At 38.7% G+C, this 18,753-nt stretch overlaps 1 protein-coding gene across 3 annotated transcripts in view; it reads right to left on the bottom strand.

The window, feature by feature from the left end:
- LOC117957922 (myosin-9-like) overlaps positions 1 to 12,277 on the bottom strand; it is a 25,470-nt gene extending 13,193 nt beyond the window's left edge. Inside the window, exons 1-15 of one of the 3 annotated variants that reach the window (XM_034894020.1) lie at positions 12,071 to 12,277; positions 7,375 to 7,565; positions 7,053 to 7,193; positions 6,737 to 6,893; positions 6,359 to 6,386; positions 5,481 to 5,574; positions 4,717 to 4,737; positions 3,381 to 3,473; positions 3,067 to 3,130; positions 2,353 to 2,451; positions 1,900 to 2,043; positions 1,460 to 1,555; positions 1,244 to 1,320; positions 825 to 1,019; positions 196 to 369 (exon numbers count right to left, since the gene is read on the bottom strand). In XM_034894020.1, coding sequence (XP_034749911.1) covers positions 196 to 369; positions 825 to 1,019; positions 1,244 to 1,320; positions 1,460 to 1,555; positions 1,900 to 2,043; positions 2,353 to 2,451; positions 3,067 to 3,130; positions 3,381 to 3,473; positions 4,717 to 4,737; positions 5,481 to 5,574; positions 6,359 to 6,386; positions 6,737 to 6,893; positions 7,053 to 7,193; positions 7,375 to 7,560 — 1,569 coding nt within the window. In that variant the 5' untranslated portion in view covers positions 7,561 to 7,565; positions 12,071 to 12,277. Of the gene's footprint in view, positions 1 to 195; positions 370 to 824; positions 1,020 to 1,243; positions 1,321 to 1,459; positions 1,556 to 1,899; positions 2,044 to 2,352; positions 2,452 to 3,066; positions 3,131 to 3,380; positions 3,474 to 4,716; positions 4,742 to 5,480; positions 5,575 to 6,358; positions 6,387 to 6,736; positions 6,894 to 7,052; positions 7,194 to 7,374; positions 7,566 to 12,070 lie in introns of all 3 variants that reach the window. The other 2 variants (XM_034894030.1, XM_034894039.1) reach the window with 2 other exon arrangements.
- Positions 12,278 to 18,753: the final 6,476 nt, after the last annotated feature.

The raw sequence follows: 18,753 nt of genomic DNA, 5'->3' as shown, positions 1-18,753 counted from the left end.
ACACAAAACAGATGATTAAAGGTTTTTTCAACTGCAGACTCCGATCTCATTTACACACATGTTCTGCAGAAAATACAGCAAATGAATTCTGCAGAAGTCTTGTAAACAACCTTTCATCTCAAGTGTTACTTCAGGCCACGACAAGTATTGTGAGTTGTTATTTGTAGGAGGAATAGTGACTGTCAGACGTCTTACAGGTTTTTCAATTAGGTCGATGCAGGGCTGCAGGTCAAGACCGAAGTCGATGAAACTCCACTCGATGCCCTCCCTCTGATACTCCTCCTGCTCCAGGATAAACATGGTGTGGTTGAAGAGCTGCTGCAGCTTCTCGTTGGTGTAGTTGATACACAGCTGCTCAAAGGAGTTCAACTGTAAGAGAGAATTAAAAAAAACATTATTTGATGACAGAAAATTTAATCTTCACCTTTATTTAGAAACCCTCAATGCCTGGAGAGTGATGAGGCTACAGACATCTAGTGTTTCCGGGCTTCTCCAGAGTCTTACAGTCCAGTGAACACTGTTAAAGACCCTACCATCACAGTACATATTTTGCCTAATTGGACCTCCATTTTAGGCCCACTGCCTAAAAGGGAGGTTTAGTTGCTGTCCATTATTTCTATAAGGAATTGCGTAATATGTATTCACTTCTGTTTGTGAATTAAACCTGCATCTTTTAGTCAGATTTTACAATCAGGAGTCATGCTATCGAGCTGTGTCAAATACAGAGTGGCTGAGCCAATAGAGCCCCATCAGTGCCATCTGTGTGATCACAAAAGTAGAGGTATGATGCACAACTATCAAGCTGTCAAGCCCTAACACCTCACCTCAAAGATCTCAAATCCAGCAATATCAAGGATGCCAATGAAGGAGGCTCCCTGTCTCTTGGTTTTGTCCAGGGCCTTATTGATCCTCATGACCAGCCAGCGGAACATCCTCTCATAAGAGGCTTTAGCAAGAGCCTCAACAGCAAACTCAGCCTGTTCCTGGGTCTGTGCCTTCTGGACATAGTCCCTGCCAACCTGCAAAAAGAAATACGCCACAGTTATCCTGCGATACTTATAATTATTGCTACACAGGAAGCTGGCTGATTGAGAAAAACTTGTTCATTTATTTGTCATGAGGAAACGAAAAACAAACACCAGGTTAAAAAAAAACTCAAACATGAACTGACACACAATGAGGTCCATATTTTCCAATTATTGAATGTCAATGAAACGAATAATGTTTAGACTGCTATGCAGACCTTGATTCTGGGGGACAGGATGGCTCGTGTGAAGTCGGTCACATTGATGCTCAGCAAGTGACACGCTTTCTGGGCAGCTGGCGGTGAAACATGGAGTCACATTGGAGGATGTAAGTTGGATGTTGGATTAATTGGGAACGTTTAAATAAATGGCAGTGAAACAGACAGCATGCACAGAGAAAATGATGGTGGTGGTGGTGGTGTTTCTGTATGTACCAGTGTCATCGGGCATGGAGGCCTGGTCGGAGTGACGCTCCTTCTTGAAGGTCATGTTCCCTAACTGCAGCACTGCAGACATCACCTTCAACAGACCTGACAAACAGACAGAGGAAAGCATCACATGAAGAAGAAGAAGAAGTGCCACTTAACCATACATTTGATAATCTCTCTATAAAAAAAACACATCCCTAGAAACACATTCTGTGATAGGATATTTAAAAACAAACTCTTCAAATCTTGATATGTCTTGTGTCACCTGTGTGCAGGCATGTGCGTCCTTGTGCGTGAGACCAACAAACGGGGAACCGACTATCAGAAAAACAGTTTCATAGTGCAAATACAGGTCTAAAACTCCACAGGGAACCTTTAAATTGATATTTTAAATAATCCATAAAAAAAAAAACTATAAACGGTAAAAAAAAAAAAAACATATGTACCAATTCTTTCATCTTCTGGGATACTCATGATCTGAAATGCGTCCATGGTCTCAGTAAACATGTCTGTGTCCTGCTGGCCAGGTATTGTCACTTTTCCATTGGACAGGAAACGGTACTTGCTGTAATCCTCCAGACACAACTCGGCTAGTTGAAGAAAAAGAAGAGAGAAATTACTATTTTAATGGACTTGTTAAGCTGAGAGGGATCTGTCAGTACATTTTAATTGTGCTGCTAAACTCTTTGGCTTTTATGCATATAACAGTACTATTGTGTTGCAGAAATAACTGAACTGAGAAGCTCAGTTTTCAATATTCGTTGACTTCTTTTGTAGGTGAGTGCTTAACTTTAACTTGGCTCTTGAACTGCAAGTCCACACATTTACTTTGCTTCTTGCAGCAACTTTAATTCACGTAGCTCAGTTTGATGCATTTACGCTGTGATACAATGTCTTACAGCGCAGCTTGTCCCCTGCTCCTGTCAGCATGTAGTAGAAGATGTGGAAGCTTCTCTCATCTTTTGCTTGTCGGATGGCTCGAGACTTCTCCAGCAGATCTGGTAACATTTCAGTCAAGGACAAACAAATGCAAACGCAGCGAGAAAACAGCATCTTTAAAATGTACAGAAGCAAAGCTGGTCAAACACACAGACTCTCAGGGCCTAGAACTAAAAAGGGAGAGTGTCAGACATCCGTCGGTCTTTCAACAGATGAAGACAGTTACAGTACGTTATTGAAAAGTATTCAAAACCAACCCTGAATCGTCCCCCTTTCTCCTAGACAGGTATATATCTTTTTCATTCATAAAATTTGCTACAACAAACTCTTGCTAATGCTTGTGACACAGCTACAGTGACACCCGGTTTTGCTCACAACACATCCAAAGTTGGCCAAGTTACTATATGCAACACTTCAAATGCAACAGAGAACGGTAACGATTGTCATACTTCAAATTAATGGTTTTCTGTCCGAGCAAAACATTCATTGCAACCATATGACCTCCAGGTAGTGCCAACACAGTAGTACAGGCTTTCCTCCTCTGGACATTACATTTTCTGTCACCCTTGGAAAAATGGGGCTTGGTATGCTTCCTTTTGCCTTGGAGCTACCTAGCAAATTAATCCCTTTACACAACCATTTAGTAATTATGCATTTTTCTTAAAAAAGGATGCAAGTTTCAATGTTGGCTCCAACGATGTATCCATTGACGTCAAAGTTGATCCTGATGAATTTTCCCTACAAGAGAAAACCAATCAAACCATTTTCATATGTAGCAATAAACCTTGCAATGCTTTTTAATGTTGACTGTGATACATTTACAAAAGTTCCTGAAAAGCTGTTTTCTGAGTGGGCAGCACGAGTTGGTAAACCCATACTTATTATCTAATGTTTATCCCACTTTTATTTTTATTGGTGCTTAATGTTATGTTACACGAATGTTATTATGGATAAAAGTAAGATTTCAGGTGCATCAAGTCGTTCTTACGAATCTTGAGGAGTTGTCGTTCTTGACGGTCTTTGCGTTGCCAAATGCCTCCAGGATGGGATTTGCTTGCAGCAGCTGTTTCTCTAGTTCCCCCTGACAAAAGAGAAGACAGTTTCAGTTTCAAACTAAAGACTTCAATAAAAACTGTAACATGACACTAAGCTGCACATTATTAAGGCAAACACAACTTTACATCATGCATTTCTCTTGAAGCGCTGCAGAACTTGCTAGCTGCAGCTCACTGGCTAATACAAACATAAGATCTGTGCAACCCAAACTTGTTTATTCCAAAAGATTTACCTCAGAGGATGTTACCATTGCCCAATCAACCACGCACTTAAGCCAATACTAAACCATGCACATTCCAACACACATACCACCAAGCCCACTCAAGCACAAAACCCCTGTAAGACCGTCCCTGTCCATGCAGGCACATACAATAGAACATTGGAAGCAAACAGTCTGGTTAGCCAAGATTGCCCAAGGAAATGCAGGAGTGCATCTTGACACCCCCAAACACATACATTACTACTACATAACAATGACGAAATCAGGACTGACCAGATTGAGGAAAAATAGCTGCTGGGTGAAGTAGATTACTGTCACCTAATACAGCATTCAAACACACTGAGGCATGTTTTAGCATTTGAGACAAATGTCAGATAAAGTTACTGCTCAACTGGTCTTCTATTTCACTAAAGAAGTAATAGTTGTGCAATCATGTCTCTTGATCCTCTAAACCTACACCAGACTCTGTTTTTAAAGATTTTTTAGGCATTTTAGACCTTTATTTGACAGGACAGCTGAAGACATGAAAAGGACAGAGACGGAATGACATGTAGCAAGGGGCCACAGGTCGGTGCCGAACCCGGGCCTGCTGCGTTGAGGAGTAAACCTCTATATATGGACACCCGCTCCACCAAATGAGCTATCTGGGCACCCACACAAGACTCTTTTTTAATTGGTGATTTTTGTGGGTTTTTTAAAAACAAATTATATCTCATATCCAACTAATGCATGTAAGGTGCGTCAGCGAGAACATGGTGGCCGAGTTTGCCGTGAAGTCCAAGCTGTTTCCAGGCTTTCTGTTGAGCTTAGCTAACCAGCTGTGAGTGTCAGGTCATATTTAACAAAGTGATCTTCTCGTAGAACTCTCGTTAAGAAAAATGAGTAAACACATTTCTCAAAAATGTCAAACTATTCCTATAAAGCCATAGACCTTAAATATTGTTTGAAAGCATTTCCTTCAAAACCCAAAGACAATACAACATTTCCTGTGAGTAGAGTGCAGGTGCACAAACAGACACCATGCATGGAGTCAGAGAGATTAACTCACATGTGACAAAGCTGCAATGCCCTGGAGAAGAGGTGAAAAGGGAGAGAGTTCAACACATTTCATACCAACTTCAGCACACAAACTAGATAACTGTAGAGGAAACCTGGTGTATCATGGAGTGATTTAGCAAACAGCTCCTGTAAAGACTTGTGAATTAACCTACATAAAAAGATACAAGTACACACACACACAAACAATTTGGATTCACTGTAAGTCGGTGTAAGTAAAAAGGTGAGGCCAGCACGTCGAGGCCTGAAAGAAGAATGTGAAAAAGTTGCCACATAGCTCGTTCAGGTAGATTTCATTACAAAAGATGGACCAATCAGGGGAAGAACTGTCTGTTTATACATCATAAAGAACAGAAGGGAGGCAGTAACGATTAATGACCATTACAGCAGAGATCTTTAACAGGGGGTCCGGGGCCCCTAGGGGGTCCTCAGAGTTACTGAAGAGGGACCACCAAATTGGCCTAACATAAATCCAACATATTATTAACAAATGTAAATCTGTCTATTTGACAACAGGCGTACTGACCCATAGGTAAGGTTGTCACAGGTTTTTTAACATCAAAACATGATTAATGAAATCATACCAACAATTATTTGAATAGCTTAGTGTTGTATGCAAAAAAAAAAAAAAAGGTTTGTATAAAAAAGGTTTTAGGCTGCCCTACAGGTTATTGTAGGCCCAGGTTAATTTTATACAATCATGTAGTTCTATTATGTTTTTTTTCTAAGAGGAGGAAATGTAAAGTTTTTACTGACCTGGTCTTTTTTGGACTTGAAAGAGGACGCAACATGGGCAAGATACTGAATTACTTTCTTGGTATTTTCTGTTTTCCCTGCTCCTGACTCCCCACTGCAGAGAAAGAGGCAGTTTATACAACAATTAGGGGATTAGTATACTGAACGGCATGATCCAAAGGCATTAAATGCAACACATCACACCGCAGTCAAAGAAGGTGGAGTCTGTGATTCCAATCCAACGCATTTTTTTCTTCCAATTAAGTAAATCTCTCTTCATGGTCCTCTTTAAAAAGGAAAACAAAGACTAACTCTGACGGAGCCACACATAACAATTCTGTTCTTGCACAGGACAGGGTCATTAATGTATGAAGAGAGAGGCAGTGGGAGTGAGGGACAGTAAATCTGAGGTGTGTATTTGTTCAGGTGTTGAGTTCAAATATCTCCAATATCACATATTCCACCTTTAAGATGAGGTTTCCAATTAATGGAAGTTTGACCTCTTTTCTCATAGCATGCAGAAATATAAAAAATAAAAGAATAAACTATGAACCTTTTTTGTTTTTTATGGGTGTCAAAACCTGAAGGTGTTCAGAAAACATTAACTTCTACAATTCCTGACAAATGTAATCTACTTAATAATATCATGTGCAATGTTCAAAAGCTAGCAGATTGCAAATAAATAAAGCTTATGCGAGACGGTTTTGTTAAAGTCTGCTTAATAACAATTCAATTTTGAGTCTATACAGTGTTGATGAAAAATCAATTCAAGCTTGATCCTACAACCAACAGATGCCATCTGTATGAATCTGTGCAAGGGAAAGACTGATCACTCAAGAAAAGACTGTCCACTGTTCTAAACCAAGTTATGAAAATACCAAGAAGACAGAGTAACCTACGTGCAGAGGATGGACTGGTCCTCACGATCTGAGAGGAAGAGAAAGAGGAGAAATCTTAAAATCGGGGTTGACATAACAGATGAAGCTAAAGTGAAGCTCAGTATTAACACAGCATGTGATTGTTACACTCAGGCTATGTCGGGCTAAAACGCAAATCAATTCTCTGAATCCAGAGGTTCAAAAATGAAGGATGTTTCTATTCTTTGTTTACATCATTGTGAATTAAATATCCTTGGCCTACATACTTTTCCTGATGGTGAAACAAACCAAAGAAAAGTCGCTTTGGGGAAAATTGTGGTGCTACAAACACTTGTTGTTTATGTATTGTACATATTCTGTAGCAAACCCTGTTTTCCTCAACAAACACAACTGTGGTACCCTGCATCATGCTCCTGTAGGCCGTGTCTGTGATAGCGTAGATGTGAGGGGGCATCTCATGTCTCTTCTTGCCCTTGTACATGTTCACTATGTCCTCAGAGTAGATGGGCAAGTACTTGTACGGGTTGACCACCACACAGAAGAGACCAGAGTACGTCTGGGTAAGATAGAGGATGGTTACCGTCAGGAGCTTTAATTCAACCAGTCACAAATGTATATATATATATATATATATAAAAAATAAAAAAAATACATCCACAATGAAGACAGATCTGCAATATGAGATGTATCTAAATGTGTATCCACCCAAACTCACATAGATGAGTCCAGAGTAGTATCTTTCTTTGAGGTTGTGTAGCACGGAGGCCTCGTTCAGGCAGGTGAGCTCCGCCATGTCTTCCACCTTGCTGAACTTAGGTGGGTTCATCTTTTGAATGTCATCCTTGTTTATCGTCACCTAAGATTTCAAGTGACAAGACACCTGTCAGAAGGGTGCCCTGAACAAGATCTAAATAGCAGAAATCTATTACAAGCACATTTTAACATCACTAATTAAATGAAAATGCTGGTTGGTTGCCTGAAAAGGACTGTTCAACAACAGGCAGAAGTTACTCAAAAGAGAAATGTTTCACTTTCACCTTCTTGCCAGAGTCTGTCAACTCCACCACACACTCGTCTCCCTGCTCCTCCTTGACGGAGCCAGCCTCGAAGCCCAGCTTCTCCGAGGGGACCCACACCAGCTTCTTGGTGGACCAGTCGGCCTGGGCCAAAGGGTTGCTCCCCCCACTGCGGTCCCCATACAAGAACTTGTCTGCGTCCGTCATGGTAGCTTTAAGAAAGAGCGGGAAAACATTTTCAAAAACCAAAATGAAGAGATTTTGAGGAGTATGTAAAAATATGTCCAATAATTTATATTTTACTGAGAGCATTATTGGTTTACTGAAGAGAAGCTTCACTGTACAGGTTTGGTCACATTATAACAACAGCTGGCATTTCATATTGTTTCACTTTGTTATTAATCTTATAGTATTATAATAATATGATTACTATTATTAGACTACAACCTCTTTACCGATGACCTAAAGCTAAATGTGCACTAAAGTGCTTCAAACCAGACACATGTAACGATGAAGGTAAAATCCACAGTACAATATGTTACTTAGAGAAAAATAATCCCATTCAATTTTGTATGGGTCATTTCCGTCTTTGCCAGTGTTTTCATGATCTGAGGCTCAAAACAGACAAAACAATTAGCCGCTTTTCACCTGAGCTCTACAATACAACTCTTATTCCCTGTCTGACTCACATTCTTTCCTCACCAGCTCATTACACAGAATTCCACAGATTCCCAACTCCTTTTCCCACTCATTATCCCCAACCCTCTCTTTAGATCTGCAATTTCCGCCACAGGTGATAAATATGCAGTGATTACATATTCGGCTTCAGGACATTGAGACTAGCTCTAAGCATTTAGAGCCTTTAGTAGTGTAAGGTGGAGGGATGCTTTGCAGTCGGAGATGTAGAGAAGAATGTCGGGAGCAAGTCTGGGCAGAGACAGACATGCCATTATTCCCCAACCACACCCTGGAGAAGAATCACCAAAAATGAAAAAACCCAACCTAAAAAAAGATAAGATCCATCACCTTCGATCTGGTTTCACTACCCATTGATATGCAAATTCTCATTTTCAAGAGGGTCCTACAAATGATTGTTTAACCAAATACATTCACAGAAAAATGCAAAAAAGAATAAATACATTCCTATCAATGGGAGCCTTACAGAAAGCTTTTTTTTTTTTTACTTCTTTCTGTTGAAACTAACTCAGTGGTTCCTACTATCCTTTTTCAATTTTAACCCTTTAGTAAAGCAATGACTTTTTAATCCCCAACTCCTGTCCACCGGATGCAAGTTGATATGAACCTTAACTTAAAATAAATTAAAATAAATTGCAAGTAGCTTAATCTAAATCTAAAAAATGAATGTAAATTTAAAACCACACAAAAGTGTTTCTCTTCTCAATCAAAAGGCTATAAATTTATAAAAATACTCAAATGTTTTTTTTTTTTTTTTTTTTTAACAGGAGCAACTTCCTCATCTCAGGTACAGGACGGATGATTAAAAAACAGCTGAGAGTGTGTCTGTGTAGAGAGGGATAAAGACAGTGTGTTGTGTGTGTGTTTATAGAGTGAGGGATAAAGGGATCAGTGCACAAGGTGTCATCCGTGTCTCTTTTAAGTTCATTATGTGCTCAGACTCCCGAACATTAGTGGGGGAGGAGGAAGAGGAACACAGTCACATTTCTTCTGGTTTTAATCATGCAGCACCAAAATCAAAACTGCAGCAGAGGTCAGAAAAAACTAAAAGATAAGAAATAAAGAAGGATCACATATGTACAGTACGTATACAAGGTGCTGCATGCATCATCCAGTCTCAGGTTGAAATTACAAAACCATTAAAACACAAAGCCCACACAAAACTTGTGACATTCACATGTATGCGGCATCACTGTCCATGAGCTAACTTCCTCAGGAAGTTGCACAAACTCTGCACATTTCAAAATGAAACGCTTCAATCTTCATGCCCGCTTTTCTGTATCGATTCAGAGTACCCAACACATGCCTGACCTCAGGATGAGGAATTGAGTCTTAGTGTGTGACTGGAAGGGTTTCCCGACAAGACTATGTCGGGAAACAGAATCACCTTTTTTGTGATCAATTTCTTATTATGAATCACAATCCCTTGTTAACCTTACAACTCCTATTGTCTGCAGGGGCCTATTTAATCTGCATCTCCTGTGTTCTTTGGGCATTGTGCACGCTTCTCTCATTATTTCCACGCCCCTGCTCTCTCTTGTTCTTGGCTGTCAGTCAATCCCTGCTTTACCAGGGCTTCCATGGCTCTTACCTCAGAGAGTAAAGGCCCGACCATCTGCAGCCAGGCTGCAGGTACGAGGCCAGTAGAGTAAGGGTGAAAGGTTTTTTTTATTTTTATAAAATGGACAGGGGTAGATAGCTGTTCAACATGCAAGCTGAAGACATTGAAAAAAAGTGGAAAAAGGTCTGCCTTTTCAGCCCAAAAAGAGGTCTGCATTTGACTTCCTGTATAAAAGGTGATGAGAGCAGAATTAAAAGGGCTGATTGGGCTCCAGATGTGACAGAACTGTTTTAATTTCCAAGCTGAACCAAAGGAGGAAGACACAGTTTATGATCTGCAAACCATTTCTACAAGTCCTGAGTAGAATTATGCCCCAGCTGAAACGGTCATATCTTGTTAGAAACACGGTGGTGCTTGTAACTTTATGAACCCATGCTAAAGTTGACCAAAAAAAAGGAATTACATTTTCTTTTTTCTCAGTTAGCCTAATAGTGGTTTGCATTGAGAGATGATTTAATGGAAAGTCCCCCGTGCCTATCTCTAGGTATGGTGAAGGGTATGTGATGATGTGGGGTTGTTTTAATTCCAAAGGCCAAGGGAATTTTATCAGGATACATAGTATCCTGGAAGCATGAAATAACTCGTCTTTCAAAATAAAAATCTGCCTGCTTCTATGGGAATTTAACATATGGGTGTTTATACATAAAATGTATTTGTTTACGATACATTATTCATTCACAAAGAAAAGTGGTGTCCTTAAAGGTTAGATTTTTCCGATTTGTTTTAATGAAGGCATTGAGATCAATTTCCCAAACATTATATTTTTGTTCCTCTTTTTAGTCAACTTTAGCATGGGTTCATAAACTTATGAGCACCACTGTACTTCTTCATCATCCCCACAAAGCAAAGTTCTCTTGTGACTGCTTGTTAATTTTGTATCCTGAGGGTAGACACTATAACATCAGTCTGACATCACCCACTGGTTTGTGGAATGCCGTTTAAATTTTCTATTTAGTGTCGCCATCTTGGTATTTTGGAGCCAGAAGTGAGCATCTTTTGACCAGTGGGCAGAGCTAAGGGTTGAAATTGCCACAGCTAAGCCAGTGTCAGAGGCGGGTTAGGATCAGGCACCTCCGGACACTGGCGCCATTCATCTGCATGTACTGTAGTACACACAGGTGGCTGAAAATCTGAAGACTTTCCCTTTAGTTACCAGCTAATGCAAGCTAGCTAGCCAGCTAGCTTGCATTAGCTTGGTTGGCAAGGTGTTATTGAATGCTGAACAATACATTTTTAGGGTACACAAATGTTCTAATTAACTTTGATAAAGTGAAAACACAGTGAGAGGGTCAAAGTTTAAGACAAAAACAAGTTGACGCCTATTTATATACAGTGTGCTGTGGATACACATTGCTGAGCCTCTGTCATAATTAGCAAGACGGGTGTAGCCACACCCCTAAAAATTAACCTGCTTTCATCGTCTAGTTAACCTAAATGGGACCATAAGTTACAACATGAACTTGTTAGGAAAATGTTTACTGGGGTATTAAATCAAGCGAGAAGTACAGTAATTTCCTTATGCAATGGGACTTTTTTAGCAACCAGTGGAGTCGCCCCCTGTTGGAAACTAGATACAATGCAATTTTGGGGCGCTTCCTCATTGCCTCAACTTGTCAGACCTGGAAGTTTCCGCTTGGTAGACAAGCAGCATCATAAGGGTGTGTGCAGTTTGTTTTATGAAAAAAAAAAAAAAGATCATCTCATATTTACCTGATAAAACAACAAGACAAACCTACACTGCAGGATCCATTTTGCAAACGGTAAATGTAACATAAGCTAAAGTCAAAAACAGTAAACACTAGATGCTGTTTGTGTCATACTGCATTTACTATTATTATTAGGCTACCTGGTAAATAAAGAAAACATGCAACCAGTCCTTAAATATCAAATTAAAAGTTGTGTGCCCATACAGGTATACTAGCCTATGAATTTAACTTTTAATTTACAACTTAAGAGTTTTTTTTCCCCCAATCTTTATCTACATTTGTGTATGAAATATAACTGGTTGATGTCAGTAGGCTACATATGGTTATACTGGGGATCTTTAGTCTTGTGAGAATCATAAAGAGAAGTGACTTCGTGAGCTGTATATTAGTGTCACAACAATCTTGACAGAGCAAAAGTCCCATAGATAGGTTTAGCAAATAACGCACAACATTTACAAATAGATCAATATTCAAAGACGATTTGAGCATGCGCGGGGTTAAAGGGCTGCTCTGTGTCGCCTGATGAGATCACCTGGGCATCTTGAGTAAAACAAATACATTCCGACTTGTCTTTCTTAAACTAAAACAATCTTTTTTTTCTTCACCACACTTAAACATGTCAAGTTAATAACAACTCCCATCTGCTGAAGACACAGTTAATTCCACCCAGCTCTATACAAAAATAACAACCCACCTGGTTCTCAGCTGCAGGCACTGTAGGTGAGCTCAGTTCGTCTGTTAGTGTCCGTGTTGCGACGAAACTTTCTTCAAAAGAAACCGCTCAGTGAAAAAGCGTCTTATGTATTCAGCCGCGTCTCACCTCTCTGTCATTCGGTCCTGCTGCTCAGGCGTTGCTCTGCGGGGACGGACAGTCTTCACCTTTAGTCCGCACAGTTGTATTATTCGCAGGTAAATGAAAACGCCCCGCCCACCTCCCGCCCTGCTGTACGTGCTGCGTTCAAGAGCTCACCAGCAAACCCGGAGGTATGACATGTGGCTGCAAAGTAACTCTGAATCAAAACGTAGACCCTTAATAAAAAGGCATTCATTTCTTGGCTCTACTTTGAAAATCAAACAGCACAAGAAGAAGATGATTTTGATATCATGTATCATCCAGGCAAGAGTCTCAACACTTTGTTAGATCTTCTCACAATAATATAAGAAATAATAAAATAACAATTACATATGTATCAATAAAACAAATTGCAAACAGCTGTAGCAACATTTTAAATACACATAATACCCTCATATAAAAATGTAAAAAAATATAAAAATATTTCATTTACTTTCAGATATGTCTGGAAACATTTAGCAAAGTGTACACTTTTTTTCAACTAAAAATGTGCACCTTGATACCACTGTCACAAGGCAATCGATATATAGACACATAACACATTCATCACTTGGGTGATTGTAATCTGCATGACTAAAAGTCAATCTCTTCTCAAGTTGGTCCAATCAGAGGAGAGCGGAACAATACTGTCTGATACTACCAGACAGTAATGGTGATTTAACAATGCCTAATTTGATCCTTTGACCCAGCGTTTTGGATGTGAGTAGCCTACACCCTGTTTGTGTATTGGAAGAGAGTCTGTGATTATCTTTTTTGTGATTGGAGCATCTGGGCAGATTGTGTGTGTGTGTGTGTGTGTGTGTGGGAATAAAGAGCCTCACCAGGCAGGGGTGTGGCACTGCTGATGTGTCCAAGGTGGATGACACAAAACACATAACGCTTGTGGAGAGAGGAAGCAAATGTAAAGGGGAACAAACCAACATGCAGGAGTGTGTTCATATATTGATGTTTTAATGGTTTTATAGACAAAGAAATGGGTCTGTCAGTTGTGTCAACGCAAGCACGTACATACAGTACAGTGCAGGATACTCTCAGTAGGTCTTTGCACTTCTGGTATTGCATTCTCTCTGTTAAAAAACTTAACTTAAATATATATTTACCTGACAAGAAAGCATAAATGAAGGGAAATGATTTTACTATAACACATCCCAAACAAGGGAAACGTCTACCTGTACTTTGTCTCCCATGCACCAATGAGCTTTTGGTTTCATTTTCTACCATATATGGTCAGAAAGAGGAGACACAGAAAGAAAAAGATTTAAAAAAAAAAGAGCAAAGAAGTGGAGGGAGGCGTGGTCTATTGTTGGGTTTTGGTGCCTGTGTGGTGTAAAGTTTCTTTTTAACCCCTGTCATTACCCCAAGCTCCGGTCCTCCTGCTGTTTCAAATCTGCCACACATCAAAGATGGGCTGATAGAAATGTAGCGGCAGCGTGTCACAGCATGACTGAAACAGAGCAAGGACTCGCACACTTTTGGCATTACAAGGTGTGTACATACATTATGTTATGTGACTGTAGGCGATAAAATAAAACAGTAATACACATAAACTTTAGATTGTTAATTCAGACCAAGTCCTGATGTAGTTACTTTTCAGAGAGAGATTTCAACAATCTTGTTCGAATACCAATAATAATAGATTCACATTATATTTATAACTCTTGCAATACTTGCATGTTGTCTATGGAGAAAATGACAATAAATTCTACCTTGAACTGAAAGGAAGAATGATTTTATCAACCAATACCGCTTTCAATGGACATATGGGCATGTGAGTATTGTTTTGAGACAGAGTTGAAAAAGCAATTCATTTTTTAGCCTCCGTCCATCGTGATTGGGCTCAGTGGACCCAGAAATATTTTTCATAGATCTAAAACAAATAAAATGACTACCCAAAAAATAAAATAAGTACATTTCCATGTTACACTGTTGTAGTAGATAGGCTATTTGAAAACAATGCTTAATGATATACTTTGAATTCATATTTTACATTTTACAATGAGTGTTAGTAATTGTTACTTATTCTGGTAGAGTTAACATATTGAGTTCCACAACAATGTTGTGTATGTATTAGGTGATTTATTGGTCTTCAAATAGGCTAGTGGTATTTTCCCTTAATCCTTCCTTCTGTAATCATACAGCTTGAATTAGCATATTATGCATATGCATATCGCAAGTGGGTTGTATCAGGGTGGCCGGCGCTTAACACACATTAACTATGTTCTAAAATATAATGTAGCCTATATCATGCTGTGAACAGTTAGCATACTGTACTATGGTGTTTCCATGTGCACACTGGGAAAGCAAAGTGCCTATCTAGAGCTGATTGTGTTCTTTCGCTTAGTCATCATCCTGTTGGTTCATTTCTCCAGCCACAGGTCATTGTCTGTTGTTACTCCACTTCACATATTAGGCAGCTTCCTGCAGCTTGCTTCAGGACAGCAAACTGTCTCACACACCTCATAATGGCCTCCATTTAAAATTATCCTATTTGTTTCTGCGTAATATACATATTAATAGTGTAGATACCATAAAAAAGTGTTAAAAGTTAGTTAACACAGTTAAAATATGTATCATCTGTGGATGTGCATGCTTTTAACGAGGAGCAACATCATTCATGTCAAGTCATGTCATGCAGGTATTTGTGGTAAATTTCACTGAGGGGGAAAGTGCAGAAGCCCTAGAAGGAAGAGAGGGAGAGGTCTGCATGGAAGTTTGTTCTGGCGTGTTAGAGCACATCGGCCTGCCTTTGTCTGGAGGATAGAAGGGTGATGTGACCTACAATGATCGATTTTAGACAAATGCGAGAAGTTCAGTGACACTCAATACACACAATAAAAAACACAATACTACCCATCCAAATCCACTCCATTGATCACACCTTCTGGCCAACTAAAACACTTCAAGAATTATTTAAAACACAATGACAGAAGTTTGGATAAGTCCAATTTAAAACAGGTTGTTATGGAGGGATTTGTCTATGTGTGTGTGTGTTATGGCACTGCTACACCAACAGGACATTACCACTCTCTGAATGAATAGTGCACCCTGCTGTGGACAGAACTGTCAATTGCAAGAGGAAGTATGTCTCCATTTGGAGAATCTTTGAGCTGCACGTTTAGGGTTTTAGTAATGCCAACTATTTGTATACTGTAAAAAACAAAAATAATGTATGAAATAAAAATTGAGAATATTGACTATGCTCTGAAATAAGGGGGGGGGGGGGGTTGTATATCAGTTTAAATTTTAAAGAGGAGTGCTATACAGCTTGAGAAAACCATTCAATATTTAATTATATCTATTTTAAAGTCAACATTCTCCCAAAAAATAATTTAATGTCAATCAAAGTTAAGGCAGTAGAGCACAGTGCTCTTTGTGGTAAAAATGGAAATACAACATTTATCCAAGTATAAAGTCTGTGAAAACTAAAGGTTAAAATGACTTCAAATATACAAAGACACCAACATTTTGGAGAGAAGTGAAAAGGAGGTGGTTGCCTTGATTGGCTATGACTACAAGCTTTCACTTCTTCAATGTGTTTTGGCAGCACAGCTAAAGTGGACGTTGTAAGTAAACATAAAACTAAATTGGTTGTAACACTTTTATATGTAGCAAGAAAAACTATTCATACATTTTGGATTTATAAGAACATCCCTGCACTGCAAAATTGGTATGAGGTACTGAGAATACTCCCTTAAAAAAAGATGAGCTACAAAATTCATAATAATGTCGAGGGATTTATTAAGATATGACAACCAGTCTTGGACGCGGTTTACTCCTCTGATTTAAAGGTAATTATGTCAGTCTAGTAGTGTATGTGTTATTGTTTTCATCATGTTTGTAAAACTTTTAAAGTTTAAAACTTTGAAAAAAAAGTGTTTCTGTATATTTTCAGAACTGGAAGTATATGTAATTCTTGCCAGAACCTCAATAGAAATAAAATAAAAAAAACAAGAAACCCAATCTACATAGCATTTCTATTTTTGTTTATCAGACTACCTTTCATATCCATCCATCCATCCATCCATCCATCCAGGGGAGCAGGAAAAAAAAAACACCATGACAAAGTTTTTATTTATTTGTTTATTTGATTTTTAAGTGTTTTAATGTTTTTTTTTCTCCAAAAAAATCCTGAGGTATTCACAATATAATGGCATTTATTCTGTTTGAAATGAGACTGGGGGGCAGGGGGGATAGAATACAGCCCAAAAAAAAAATAGAAAGGAAACGGCAGTAAAGCTAAATCCAAGATAAATCCATGGTGTTGTACATACAAGATGCCTTTTAACAGTGGAGACTGAAATCAAACTTCCCCCCACCCTGCAAACTTGCAAAGTCATGCAATCTACACTGCATTTGGAAAAACCAAGCAACAAACCTCAATGATATTTAAAAGCAAGCGTGTCCCTCCTCGCTAACAGGGAGTGCAGGTTAACAACAAGCCAATCAGTCCACTTTTATAGTAGTTATCATCAGCTGGAATATCTTAAACTTAAAAAAACAAACAAATCCTGTCTGCTTTGTAGCTGGCATTCTGATTAAAAACCATCCAAGTTTCAAACAAAACAAGCTTTAACTGTGAGTTATTAGTAAAGCACTAGAGTTCAAATACACCATGCCGTGGCTACTTTAAACCATTTGTTTGTTGGAGCCTTCTGAGAGGGTAAACAGTAAACAAAATAAGTCTGACAGTCACAGTAAAGCCAGAAACAGTGCTTACTTACTGTGCTGTAGGTTTCTATTTTTGCCAGTTAATCGGTTACTTTATAGACTGTACGTTAGTGTGATGGTTGAATACAATATTTAGCTTTCTGTACACAATGTAAAACGCCAATGAGAGACTCCTCTACCTTGAGTCCCGTTATCCCTCCACAAAAAAACAATACACATAAAAACAAAAATCAAACAAACCAAAAAAACATACAAATGACCAATAAATAAATATCAGTGAAATAAATACACTGTTGGATCATTTTCTTGCTCTGTGTCACAGATCTATGATTGATAAAATAACTGCTGTGACTAAAAGAAAATAAGGAAATCACCCAATATTCTCCTGTCTGCACAACAATCCCAAATCTGCAACGCAAAAAACAAAAACAAAATAAAAACCCATCACAAGTGCAACATCAGTCAAGACAGTATCAGCATTAGGGGAAAAATGTTCTGGTATTTGCCTGATCAGCTCACTACTACAGCATCAGACAAACCAGAAAAAATATAAAATAATAATCATGAAATAGAATAAAAAAAAAAAAAAATCCAAAAGCAGTGGGCAGGGATGATGGAAAAAAAAAGAAAGAAAATTAAATAACACCACGCAATTTATGACCCAAACCAGGGTAACAAGAAATAAACTGATCATGATACCTGATCAAAGAAAACAACATGTAATAAAAATAATAACAATAAAAAATACTATTAGACTTTCAGTTCAGAGGTTATCTTTATGTGGCGGTTTAAGTAAGGTGGACACTACAGCGTAACGATGAGAAAAACGATTGCTCCCCCTCGCCGGTAAAAGACGCCGTCAGAAAGACGGACAACACTGTCCTGCTCTCAGCACGGTGTGGGGTCGCACGTTTATTTCTTTGTTCAATTTGGTGTCATCTTTGCCCTGAATAATGGTAATAATAACAACAAAAAATAATAATAAAACAGTAATCATAGTTATCATAATATTAAAAAGCAATGGACAAAAACAAAAGCTAATCATAATCACCATCAATAAAGACTTTGGGTAGACGAATAAACATCACACGCACTCCACTCGCGCACACAGCTAACTTTAAAAAGACACGGGGCACATGAATGAGGGGAAACGGGACGTTTCTAACAAACACTGTCTGCTAATTATGATACAGCTTGCTCTCGTCGACGAGTCCAAAGTGAAAAAAAAAAAAATATTGCAAAGTTGAAAGAACATTTTTCTTTTTAAAAAGGCAAAAACAGGTGTTTTTTCCTAGGTACACAATAATTCAACATTTTCAAAACAAAAAACAAACATACAGACTATAATGTGGAAAAATTATAAATAAGGATAAAGTTTTGTGCATCCCCGTCCCAACCAATCGTTGGAAGAAAACAAAAAAACAAAACAAACAAAAAACAAAAACAATGGCAGTTACAAACGTGACAATAACATGCAATTGATATACTTTACAGCATTGATCTGTATCTCTCCCAAAATACAAACCCCGGTCTAACCCTGTGTCCCTCCCTGACCCCAATACAATCCTTAAATATTCGTCAGCTCATTCAAAACATATCTCTTGCGCTCTCTCTTCTCTCTGTGAACTAGCTGAAGGCGGCGGTGATGTTTAATCACACTGAGAGGGGGGGGGGCTCGAAAAAAAAAAACACACTGTCGCCAACTTCAGTTTATCCGTAAATCTGTGTATGTACAGGAGGTTTCCCCCCCCATCAAAGCAAGCTGACATGGTTTGAATGACTGCATAGAGAAAATGATATTTGGTTTAATTACAGATGGGTTTACGACACACACACACACACACACACACACACAC

Source organism: Etheostoma cragini, chromosome 2, assembly GCF_013103735.1.
Source record: "Etheostoma cragini isolate CJK2018 chromosome 2, CSU_Ecrag_1.0, whole genome shotgun sequence".
Taxonomy (NCBI): domain Eukaryota; kingdom Metazoa; phylum Chordata; class Actinopteri; order Perciformes; family Percidae; genus Etheostoma; species Etheostoma cragini.
This window is presented reverse-complemented; position numbering and strand designations above follow the sequence as displayed.